The sequence below is a fragment of the Garra rufa genome, chromosome 17, assembly GCF_049309525.1.
Source record: "Garra rufa chromosome 17, GarRuf1.0, whole genome shotgun sequence".
Taxonomy (NCBI): Eukaryota; Metazoa; Chordata; class Actinopteri; order Cypriniformes; family Cyprinidae; genus Garra; species Garra rufa.
Window position 1 is genome coordinate 23478595 of NC_133377.1, and position 13363 is coordinate 23491957.

General features: G+C 37.5%; 1 protein-coding gene across 2 annotated transcripts in view; it reads left to right on the top strand.

The window, feature by feature from the left end:
• Window positions 1-13363, top strand: part of vps50 (VPS50 EARP/GARPII complex subunit) — a 178781-nt gene that overhangs the window by 24104 nt on the left and 141314 nt on the right. For both annotated transcript variants that reach the window (XM_073821661.1, XM_073821662.1), the window contains exons 6-9: window positions 6805-6875; window positions 8502-8619; window positions 8741-8776; window positions 9112-9194. In XM_073821661.1, coding sequence (XP_073677762.1) covers window positions 6805-6875; window positions 8502-8619; window positions 8741-8776; window positions 9112-9194 — 308 coding nt within the window. The remainder of the gene's footprint in view (window positions 1-6804; window positions 6876-8501; window positions 8620-8740; window positions 8777-9111; window positions 9195-13363) is intronic.

The window sequence follows — 13363 nt, forward strand, 5'->3', positions numbered from 1 at the left end:
TTTTAAACAGTAGTGTATTTGAATTGCTAAAGTTAAGAACATTTTGGTGTTGTCTTACATGATGCTTTGTATGAAATTAAATTAATGCCTATTTGCACTGTATTTATGGAGAATTCAAAAAATGGAAAGAAATCAGAAATATTTTATTACCTATTGAATATCAGTAGAGTTTTGTACTGATACAAACTCTTCGTTTAATCAGTCAATAATAATGCTGATCAAGTCAAATTGACCGTATAATGGCTAAATAATAAACCTTGCTGATATTTTGCTCGATCACTAATGAACTTTTTATCATGCATTGCCTAGTGTCTCCAAATAATGGGAGATATACAGATCCATTTGGTGATGCTAGTGGCTTAGAAACAACATGCTTTGCCCATCACGTCTTCGCCCCAAAATGGAATGAAGATATTCATCTTCTGACCCCAATCTCAGTCTTTGTAATGGACAGCGGAACAGAAAACATTTAGAGATTACTGCTACAGTCATGTCACAGCAAATTGCCCTTGAGTCATTGTAAGCCAACACAAAAGGCATTAGATATTCTTCTTGCATTAGTCACTGAGTTAGACAATACATATTTCATGCCTTCTCAGATGCTTTTATACAACATTGAGAATGCACGTTGAATAAAATACATTCACGTCACTGAAATAATTCCTTTTAGCTATTTATAGCTGAAGTTGATGCTTTAAAGTTCTAATTTTAGACCAGCCTTATAACTTTAACAAGAGAATGCTTTAGGAAAACCATACATTGTCATACATAGCCAAGTTAATGGGTCGCCAAAAGCACACATGAATAGAAAAAGTGCTATTTTTAAACCCTTGCTGTCTTAAACAGTGGACATTAACTCTAAAGAAGAGTTTGCTAAAAGGTTCTATTTGTGTTCCTCCATTTGAAAAGCTTTTAAGTCTGCTGGTGCTTTGCCGCAAGCCATTTTACACCTCAGCAGCCTGCATTTGTCCCAGGCCTTTCAGAAATAAGATGGAATTTCAGCCATGCTTTTGAGCTGTATTTTAGGCCGCCCATGCTTCTAGATACCCTGTGATACATTTTCTTGTGACTTTTACACAAATAGTCAGCTTATGTCACCTTCTAAGACATTGTCCTGACTGCAGTAAAAGCTTCATATAGGTTGCAGCTCTGTTTACAATAATTTCAGTAAAGTTTGACATCAGTGTGTTGGTTAGCTAACAGTGCTTATTCTGGTTAAGGTACATTAGACTGCATTTAGATGCGTTTCTTAGAAGGTGAGCACATCAGATGTGAATTCTTGTGATCAAAACATCTACAGACATTATTAAGGATAGATGCCTTATTTAATTTTATGTGGATGAAAATGAGGCTATGAAGGATAGACCTGAGGCGTGTTTACACCATGATAACTATATTAGCGTAGATAACAACGTTATGTTTTTATAAGTATGTTGTGCAGTTGCATTGTTGGTCACTTTTAATGTTTGAGCTTTATGAAGTCTAAAGTATTTTTTATTATTTATCACCTGGAAAAAAAAACCATTCTGAAAGCAGTATCGTTCCTGTGTCTGTTGACTTTTTAGCTGTTGTGTGGACATCTCTATTCTCATAAAATTAGAACAGATTTAAAGTTTCAGTTATCGTCTTTGTTTGTGAAAAGCCCTTAACAGTCTTTACAGTAGCATGTGCTAAGTCCTAGATCACATGTAACTTTAAAAACTCACAACATTCAAGCTTTGAAGTTGTTTGGTTTACTGAAAGGTTTTTAGAAAGATGTTTAGTCAGTTGAACAATAGGCATGTTGTTAAAGAACAGTACAATCTAGTAAACACACTGAACTTCCCTCACCACCTTGCTTTAACTCATGTGAAAAACATGGTGCTATCCAGACTAAAAGTGTGGTCACATTAATAAAATTTCATTGGAAAAGTGTCCATTGTTTGTTAATAGTGTGGCGATGTATGAACCACAGGCAATACCGAAGGCTCTTTCTGTTGTAGCTTTCTGTTGGCCAATACAGTGAATTTGCATGATTAATTTGAACCTGTTGCAAAATTTGCATTAAGAAATCTTTCATCCTCAGGAATCACGTGGATTTCTGTTAAAATGAGTCAACGTTACTATGCCTTGTGAAAGTATTCATACCCCTTCAGAAAACGAAATGGGAGTTTTTCAAACATATCCTAACTTTCTTGATCCAGAATGCACAGAATAGGCAAGTGCATCACAGAGCAAGACAAGACGAGCATTTGTGGTTAAAAAGTGTATAAATATATATATTTTAAGAAAATGGTTGATTGTTTCGCTAGATAAGACCCTTCTTCCTCGGCTTGGATCAGTTACAGTGCCTCATTTTTTCACATTTTGTTATGTTGCTGCCTTATGTTGAACTGCTTTAACTTACTTTTAAAATACTTTTTTTTCGACATCAATCTACACTCAATAACCCATGATGGAAAAGCGAAAAATAAGCCTAAATGATTCTATTGCATAAGTATTCATACCCTTATTTGGAACAGTTGAAATTTAGCTGAGGAGCATTTGTATTGCTTGTAGATTTGTTCCTACACTTTGAGTGAAGTTAACCTGTGGCAAATTCACTTGAATGGGTATGGCACAAGGCACAGATGTCTTAATAAAAGATCTAACAGCTGAAAATGCATATAAGAGCAAAAACCAAGCCCTAAGCTAAAAAAAAATTGCATGTAGAGTTCAGAGACCAGACTGCATCAAGCTACACATCTGGGGAAGATTTCAGAAAAAAAATCTCTTGCATTGAATGTTCACAGAAGCATGTAGCCTCAGTTACCCTTAAAGGGATAGTTCACCCAAAAATGAAAATTTGATGTTTATCTGCTTACCCCCAATGCATCCAAGATGTAGGTGACTTTGTTTCCTCAGAAAAACACAAACAAAGATTTTTAATGAAAACCGGTGTTGTCTGCCTGCCTTATCATGGACGTGGATGGGCACCAAACCTCTAAAAGTAAACAGAAACATGCACAGACAAATCCAAATTACACCCTGCGCCTGCGAATGTAAAATGTCCTAAGACACGAAACGATCGTTTTTTGTGAGAAACTGAACAGTATTTATATCATTTTTTACCTTTGATACACAGCCACGTCCATTTCTCCTGAACACGAGTTTGGCATCAGTCACGTCACATGTGCACGCGCTCTGTCGTAGAATACGCAAACGCAGGAAGCGATCTGTCGCATGAATACGACACTCATTGTTTCCACAGTGCACAGAGATTGTGGGTATATTCAAAATGGTAACTTGCGCGTATCCTGATTGTTTAAACCGATTTAAAGCTAAAAGATTACGTTTGCTTGCACAAACTCATCCGGGACTTTTCACTGATTTCCCCTTACGGAGTTTGCGTATACTACGCCAGAAGCGCGTGCACATGTGACGTGACTGATGCCAAACTTGTGCTCATGACAGATGGACGTGGCTGTGTATCAAAGGTAAAAAATGATATAAATACTGTTCAGTTTCTCACAAAAACCGATCGTTTCGTGTCTTAAGACATCAGTGTATCATCACGAGCCGCAGGGTGTAATTTGGATTTGTCTGTGCATGTTTTTGTTTAGTTTTAAAGGTTTGGTGCCCATCCACGTCCATGATAAGGCTGGCAGACTGCACCGGTTTTCATTAAAATTCTTAGTTTGTGTTTTTCTGAGGAAACAAAGTCACCTACATCTTGGATGTATTGGGGGGTAAGCAGATAAACATCAAATTTTCATTTTTGGGTGAACTATCCCTTTAATGGAAGAAATTTGAAACGACCTCAACTCTTCCTAGAGCTGGCCTCCTGGCCAAACTGAGCAATTGATGGAGAAGGATTCTTTGCTAGAGTGGTGACCAAGAACATGATAGTCACTCTAGTTGAGCTCCATGATCATATATGCAGATGGGAGAAATTTACAGAAGGACAAACATCAACACTCCACCGATCTGGGCTTTATGGCGGTGTGGCAAGACTCAATCCTCTCCTCAGTGAAGACACATGAAAACACACTTGGAATTAGCAAAAAAAAAAAAAAAAAAACATCTAAAGGGCCAGGCTGTGAGAAACAAAATTGTGTGGTTTGATGAACCTCAGTTCCATGCATCATGTTTGAAGGAAACCAGGCACTGCTCATCACCCGCAGAGAAATTTCAGTAAAGTGTGCTGGTAGCAGCCTCATGTTATGGGGCTGTTTTTCAGTGGCAGGGACTGAGGGACTCGTCATAGTAGAATAAGCTCAGTGCACCAAAATATTGAGATGGCCTTAATGAAAACCCAGCCTAGAGCATTCAGAACCTCAGACTGGAGAGAAGCTTCACCTTCCAACAGGACAATGACTCTAAGCAAAGAGCAAGAGTGGCTTATAGACAACTCTGTGAATGTCCTTGAGTGGCCCAGCCAGAGGCTTGAACCCAATCAAACATTCCTGGAGAAACCTGAAAAAGTCTGCCAGAATCCATCCAAGCTGACAGAGTTTGAGAGGTGAAGAATGGTAGATAACTGCCAAATGTTGATGTGCAAATCTTGTTGCATCATACCCAAAAAGGCTTAAGGCTGTAAAGGTGCTTCAGCTACATACTGAGTTAAGGGTATGAATACTTGTGCAATGTACTTAATAAAAGTTGTGACAATTCTGTTTTTGGTTTATCATTATGGTGCTTGGAATGTAGATTGATGTGGGGGGAAAAAAGTAATTCAAAACACTAAAACATAAGGCATTAACATAACAAAATGTAAAAAAATAAAGGGTTATGAATCCTTTTGTAAGGCACTGTAAATGTGAACATGCCTTAAGGTTTACAGAACACAATATAGAAGTCTCAAGACTAACTATCTTAACTACACAGTACTAGACACTGAAAGGGATAGTTCACCCATTCTGTCATTAATTACTCATCCTCATGTTGTTCCAAACCTGTAAGACCTTTGTTTATCTTTGGAATGCAAAGTATTATATTTTTGATGAAATCCAAAAGCTTTCTAACCCTGAATAGACTTTAACGCAACTACCACGTTTAAGGACCAGAAAGGTGGTATGGAAATCTTTTTTGTGCGTGAAGAAAACCAAAATAACTTTTAACAATTTCTTCTTTATCATGTCAGTCACAAGAGTATCGTGACGCATGCAAGCGGAGGAATAAATAGACATGCGTCATAGTACACTTGTGAATGAGTGTTGAAGACTGAAACTGAAGAGAAGAAATTGTTGAATAAAGTTGTTAGTTTTCATTACGCACAAAAAGTATTCTCGTAGCTTCATAAATGAAGGTGAACTGTTTTTATAATGTCCTTACTGTGCTGTCTATGGAGGGTCAGAAAATTCTCGGATTTAATCAAAAATATCTTAATTTGTATTCCGAAGATGAACGAAGGTGTAATGGGAGAGTAATGACAGAATTTTCATTTTTGGTAAACTATCCCTTTAACACCATAGAATCTAAAACATGAAATCTGTAAAAAACAAAAAAAACAAAACAACAACAACTCAACAACAAACATGATGGTGCATGAATTACTTTTGAATTTGCATTGATTGACACCGACAGTCTTGGTTATGTTTAATGATATTTGTTAGTGAATTTAATTGTAGAATGTCTTTTGAATAAACTAATTTTTGTGTGCAGAATGGCATTTAGCTCTCAGAACAGGAGTGACAACGATGTTTTTGGCTACAGTGTGTATGTGCAGGTAGTGAGTCACTCTTGCTTGAGCTCCGAAGCCCACTGGATCCCTTAAGGACCCTATGACTCAGCGGAGCTATGGCTGGGTTCAGCTTCCTTTTCTAGAGAGGGCGAATCCAAGGGCACTTCAAAAGCTCTCCGTCTCACAGAGACATGGATTTGGCTGAATAAATCTCACCGATTTATTCTACAGATGCCCGGCTAAACGACCAGCCTGTGTTTCCTCAGCAAAGACTTTCTGTTAACCTCACGCCTTCCATGTGTTTGTCAGTAGACTGAACGGCAGAACAAATCAAACACTACACTTTTTGTTTTATTCCTGTTTGCACTGACATCTATTAGATGGTACTTTAGAGTCTGCGGGATGTTCTCCAGGCACCCATTTTAAAGCTCAATACAGTCTGTTCATCTCCCAGAAGCCTTCCAGGATTCTTCCGGGTATTTGCTACTGATAGCCTTCTGAAGAATGAACAGTTCTCCTTGTGACGCTTCACATAAGGAGCCTCTGTTTCTTCTGCCCCTCTCTGTGGAATCAATTTTTTCCACCTCGTATTCTTTGGCCAAATAATTATCTTTAACGTGACAGTGGGATGATGTTTCGGTGCTGAAGGCTGGCTCTGTGTTGGCCAAACCTAATGTGCATTGAAAGACTGGGTCACTCAGTGTGAGCTCACCTCAGGCTGTGACAGCTGCGCTCTTCAAAACCGAGAATGCTGTAAAGGGGGGCCTTGCATAAGAAAAACCTCGCAAAAAGCCCTGAACTTCAACTGTCTGTTAGTTTGTGGACATGTCAGTGTGAGCTAGGGGAGTGTGTTCTTTCTCACAGTGCTGCTTTTCTCATTCCTATAATGAAAGCTTGTCTCCATTATCATCTCTCTCACTTTATTGTTCATAACGGGCCTGAAAAAAATTGCCTAATAGAAGAGAACATCTCTGGTCTGAACCCATTAAGCATAGAGGTTAGAATTGCAGTTATCCGTGAGAGGTAATAACCTGCTATATGGAAGGAAGGTCATAGCCATCGTCTCATTTGTCTTGTCTGCTTCAAAGGAGACCAAAGCAGCGCTTGCCTAATGTTTTGGATAAACTCTGTCATAAAACTTGAACATCATTGTTGTGTTGCAGGAGCTCGAGAGAGTGACGTCTCTGCAGACCAACTTACAGCTGGCTGCAGTCATTTGCACTAATGCACGAAGGTCAGAGCTTTTATCACTGTCAAATTTTTCAAAATCGGGTTTAAAGAAATAGTACAGCTAATAAATGAAAGCTGTGTTATCATTTTTCACCCACATGTTGTTCTAAACTCACTTGTTTTCTTCTGTGGGACAAAAAAAACAAAACATTGACTTAAATGTGGACAGTTTTCTTGTTTCAAAAAGAAAAAAAGTGAATAAAAGTATTAAAAACTGGTCTGAATGACTCATGCAATATGTTCCAAGGCTTCTGAAGTCACATGTTAGCTTTGTGTAAGAAACGGACATGCAAGAGATTTGCATCATTATTCATTCCAGTGAGCTGTTTTATCAGTGAGTTGAACTTGTGAACTAGTTTAGTCAGAACAAATCTTTCAAACATGTTCTATGAAAGAATCAAATGAATAATCTTCTGTTCCCTCATGAACTCTTAAGAATGTGGCATGATCGCAGTGTATGGAAATTAAGAGAAAAGTAAGTACAAAATTAAATTTTGAGGAACAGGACAAAGCATTATTTACAAAGCTTTGGGAATTAATTAATAAAATGTTATATTGTAATACACTAAAATGCTGTTTGCTATAGGTAATAATATGTATGATATACTATAATACAATTAGTTCTGATTTAACCGTTATTAGAAATATGAAGAAAGAAATTTGCACAGTTTGGGAAAATACTGTACTGTAGAGATTATGTTAAAGTAGTAGTTCACTTTCAGAACAAAAATTTACAGATAATGTACTCACCCCCTTGTCATCCAAGATGTTCATGTCTTTCTTCAGTCGTAAGGAAATTATGCATTTTAAGGAAAACATTTCAGGATTTCTCTCCATATAATGGACTTCAATGGTTCCCCCGAGTTTGAACTTCCAAAATGCAACTTCAAATATATATACAACCTCAAAAAACATCATTTCTTTACATCTGAAGGAGGAAAGACATGAACATCTTGGATGACAAGGGGGTGAGTACATTATTTGTACATTTTTGTTCTGAAAGTGAACTACTCCTTTAAAGAGGTCATGAATTGAGAAATCAAAAATTCCCTTGATTTTTCTATGAAGGATGAAGGCTGTCAAACATACAAGGCTGTCAGCCAATCATACCAATGGTTGTTTACTTCCAAGTCTACGATTCACCACGCCTATTCAAACAGAGTGAGGGCTCAAAACAGGACAGAAAATAGTCTATTACTTCTAAATTATGTTGTTTTTTAATTTAAAATAATGATACCATTATAAGTGAACCTCAGAGAACAGTACAAAATAATAAAAAGGCAGTGCATGACCCCTTTAAGGTTCTTTTGTGAATAACAACTTGCATTTCTCTTGTTTATTTTCTAGAAGAACTAGAATACAGCACACAAGTTGTATGGACTATGTTGAATATGTTAATGTTGATTGTCCTTTGGATGTTTCAATCCCTACACATTGTAATTCTTTGAAAAAGAACAGAACGTGAAAAACAGTCCTTTTTGTTTTTGTATTCATTGAAGTAATAAGTCAAATCGGTTTAGAAAAACATGAGAAAATGAAGAAATATTTTCATTTTCATTTGTAGGCCAGCCATTGCTTAAAGTTTTGATAAGCAGTATAATAGACACAATTGCTGTAATTCTGCTTTCAGGCAGCTTCGTTCTGCTAAAGAAGGCTTCACCGAAGCCAGTCTAGGGCTGTTAGCCAATCAGCGACGACGACAGCTGTTGACGGGATTGTTGAAATCTTTGAGGACCATAAAGACTCTGGTAATCACTTCATCAACATTGTTAATGGCTAAACAGAAAGTTTCTGTCCTCTGTGCATGTTCATTTCCTTCTGGCCAGTTTCACAGACACTCTGTCCTTCTTTTGTGTGCTTTGTGTACAGCAACGAACTGATGTTCGTCTGAGTGAAATGCTGGAGGTAAGTTGGCACAGAAACCTGCCCAAATGTGCAATACACAAATACACCCATATTTAAAAGATAACCAAAAGAGAACTTGCAAACAACTGAACATGTATTAGCTGGACGGAGATGCTTTAGACTGAGGTTGTCTCTCTCACCCACTAATTGTGGTGTTTAATCTCTTTACGTCTTGTAAATATAAACTTCACATGTAATATGAGATGGTTCTGTCATTGTGAGGGTAATGATAGAAATCTAACAACATTTATTAAAATATTAGCTCTGTTGTTTTAGTTGGGTTCTGTAAAAACATCTACTAAGATTCAGGTAAAACTGAACATTTGAATTTACAGGAGGAAGACTATCCAGGCGCCATCCAGCTGTGTTTAGAATGCCAGAAGGCTGCCAGCACTTTCAAACACTACAACTGTATAAGGTGGGTGGAAAACCGCTGACTGGATTGGTGAGAAATCCAGATCCTGTGTTTGAAAAGAATATGATGGAATTTATTTGCATTTCGGAACTGCATTTTTAAAATCACTTTAGCAAACATAGCCATTCATTTAAAACTGTCTCTTTAGGTTTGTATATAGTTTGTATCTTTTCAGCATCTTCCTTTGCTGACAGCCATTCAGGTGTTGCTTGCAAAAAGTCTTAATAAACAGGTTTGATAATGCTTCGTCTTATTTTCACAAGTAAGTTTTTCAAAACATGCACACATTTTTTCAAATACTTTTTTGTTTTAAAGTCTTGTAATATCTATCCAGTGTGTTATCAAGATCACTGAACTTGCCATGTGATTTTGTGCAAATTCTGAGTCAGTCCTGTAAATTATATTGTAAGAATTGTGAAGTAGGTACTTACTATACTAATGTATACAGTAATGCCATTTTCTGTTATTGCTGTACTGCATAGCCAACAGATTTAGCCTCTGGGAAAAATGCTGTTCATGTTCAATATACTGTAACGGAATTTATACTATAGTCGACCTTTTCAGATTTGCTGAGTTACTTTAATTTGACAGCCTCTGTCAAGGTAAGACCACAGTTTATCACATGGCATACTGTATAATGATTTGTCAGATGTTATTTGATACAGCAGCTGGTATTACTTGAATTATGTAAGCTGAAAAGTACAGTCGAGGTCGAAAGTTTACATACACTTTGCAGAATCTGCAAAATGTTAATTATTTAAAAAAATTAGAGGGATCATACAAAATGCATGTTATTTTTTTAGTACTAACCTGAATAAGATATTTTACATAAAAACATTTACATATAGTCCACAAGAGAAAATAATAGCTAAGTTTATAAAAATGACCCTGTTCAAAACTTTTTGAATTTGAAGATCAGGGTAAATTTAACTTATTTTGTCTTCTAGGAAACATGTAAGTATCTTCTGCAACTTCTGAAGGGCAGTACTAAATGACAAAATGTGATATTTAGGCAAAATAACAAAAAAAAATTACACATCTTCATTCTGTTCAAAAGTTTACACCCTTGACTGTCAATGAATGGTTTTCCTTTTGAAGCATCAGTGAGCATTTGAACCTTCTGTAATAGTTGCATATGTCCTCAGCGTGAAACGATAGATCTCAAAATCATATAAATCATCATACAAAGTACCAAATCATTAATAAATTTGGTTATTATATTTTTGCAAGCTTCTTAATGGCTGTCAATAAAGAAGGGTACTTTTACACCAAACTGTAACATCCACTAATGCACTATTTGAGTTTTTCTTTCCTCTGACAAAGTTTATCACTTCAACTCAATGGGAACATATATCATTGCGTGTTCTAAAAATAGCTGTTTGAATTTGCAGTCATGCTGTCTCCTAATGTCATTACATCGCTTTTATTACTCAAGATGTTCTCAGTGTGGCGTAAAACAGTCTGCAATCTGTGTTGAAGGATATGGTACTTAAGCTGTGAAGTTTCATCAGCGAGTATGTTGGTGAGGAACAAATGCACCTGTTTGCTGTCCTGTGATCAATATGTCACGACCCACTCTAATGGAATGTCTTTATCTTATTAGGGTGTGGGCTAACAGACAGGGAGGATGGAGTCGCTCATGTAAAGGCTACTAGCCATTATTCACCATTCTTTAGCTCTCCCTCTCTTTTTGTGACTGTTTAAGCTGGCACAGAATGTTTTTACTATCTGATCAACCTCCAGTCAGCCTGCTCTGCACGCATTGATATCCATGCAAGTGCATGGAAACCTGCCCAATGTGGTTTCGAGTCTCACTCTTTGAAGGAAAAATGGAATTTATTTTACAAATTTTCTGACCAGGTATTGAGGTACTGAGGTCAATTTGGATAGTATCCCTGGTGAAAAAAACAGCTAAAACCAGCCTAGGCTGGTTGGCTGGTTTTAGCTGGTCATAGCTGGTCAGCAGGCTGGTTTTAGAGGGGTTTTGGACACTTTCCCTGGCTGGGAGACCAGCTAATACCAGCTAGCCTGAACCAGCTAAGACCAGCCAGACCAAGCTGTAAGTCGTAGAGGCTTGATCCTTGGAGGGATGGTAGTACGCCCACTGTCTACAACGTCACCAAGGCTTCGCCCAATTGGCCTGACAGGGGCTCTACAGCGATCAAAAGTACGGATTTATTCATATATTCTTAACCGTTTGTCGCAGACTCAAGCATCTTATGTCATTGTAATCCTATTTCAAAACCTACTTTTGCGAACTAGTCCTAGGTTTTTTGCCCGATCAGAACCAAACCAGTGCAGGAAGATTCTCTAAAGAGTGAATATTAATAATTATCAGAAAAGGTTGAACTTCCGACTTTCTAAAAGTTCAAAAGGGGCAAGGCCACCTTTACTCAAACAGCTTTAACTTTTGAATGGAATAAGATATCTTCACCATTTGGTGGTGCTATAAGAGGGAATAACCAAGCGACAACCTCCCGCTCTCTCTATTGAAACCAACACGGAAGTGACTTAGACTGCGATTCATCGACTGGCCTCTAGAGACTAGCTCCAAAAGGTAGTCAGTCCCATAGACTCCCCATGTTAAAATGCCCAACTTTACAGCAGAAAAAAATATGTGGTTCAAAAAGTGGTTTTGGTCTATATAGCTAATTTTTCCCTGCATGTCAACTGTGAGGGGGGTGAATGTTTTTATAACTCATCCGTGACGCGATTCCAAGATGGTGATGGCTGACTTCCGCCCGTTATGAGCTTCAAAAATGCTCTTCAGAAACCTACGGGTGGCTTCACGGACACTACGTCCATATTTTTTACAGTCTATGGGAAAAACATAAAAACGGCTGTAACTATAACTGTTTGTCCTATCAACGTGAAAATCGGTTCTCACAGTCTTTCTCCAAAGTGACACAAGCATAATAAGGGCATTTACGTATCTCAAAAAAAAAAATGGCCGCCATAGGCTGATGAAATTTGAGCACCTATTAGACAAGGTTAACGGAGGCCGATTGGGACAAAACTTGGTGGGTCTGTTTGACTCACAGCCCTGAAGTTCTGTAAGAAATTTAAAAGAAATCAGCCAATGGGGGCGATATCACATTTTTCAAGGACGTAAACTATTGAATATTGCAAAAAATTTTTTTACACATTCACGATATTTATATTATACGATTGACCTTCTCGTTCTGAACAACTTTGCCTCTAGAACCACTGATGTCAATCAAACCGTTAAATGCTTGAGAAGATGAAAAACCTACTTTTTCGAACTGTTCCTAGGTTTTTTGCTCAGTCTGGAAAAAAAAAAACCTCTGCAGTGCAATTCTCTGGACACTCTAGTTCAATAATTAGCAAAACATGTTAAAATTTACCCTTTGGGAAGCTATGATGGGGTTGTTTAGGAAAGGGGCTTGTCCAAATATACCCAAAAGCCTGTAAAGCCTAAATGAAAACTCCAAACTTCACGAAAACTGATGAGCAGTTTTAAAGCGATCGGACCACAGCTGGTGCTATAACAGTCATAAACATTAAAAAACATAATATTTCTATGGTAAATTACCTGGATTTGCTAAAAATGCATTTTATTTTATTTTATCCACAAGGCTAAATGGAGGGGAAAATGGAATTGAGGGTAGTTTACAGCTTAAATCTCGTATTGTAGCATTTCCTAATAAAGTTAATAAAGGAGAGTAGCTCTACTTTATTGACTCGCAAAATGTTTACTCCCGTTTAGCCATTGGCGAGTGTTATTTTTGGACGCTGCCTCTCTTCGAGCATTTCAGAATGCTGCACAGCCACAAAAGCCTGGAATGAAGGAGATGTAATTTAAAAAAAAAAAAGGAACCAGTCCCATTTTCCCTGTCGCATTTTACACTCTGGCACCTTACAATTATTAGGGGTGAGATTGGATAGATCAATTGATAGATAGATAGACAGACCACACTCCATATGGCACTGTCATTTCTGTAGCAGAAGTAATAAGATCTGCAGTGGGAACATTTGTGAAACCAGGCTGTCTTGATAAAGACATAGCTGTGATATATATGAGCTGGAGACAATATAGAGCTGATTGGCCACTTGCTCTCCCTCCTCATTTAGTTGTTTATGTAATGATGCATAATGTGCTCTCATGTGTTTGTGCGTTACTCTGATACCCAGTGAATATCAAAGGCATTTTA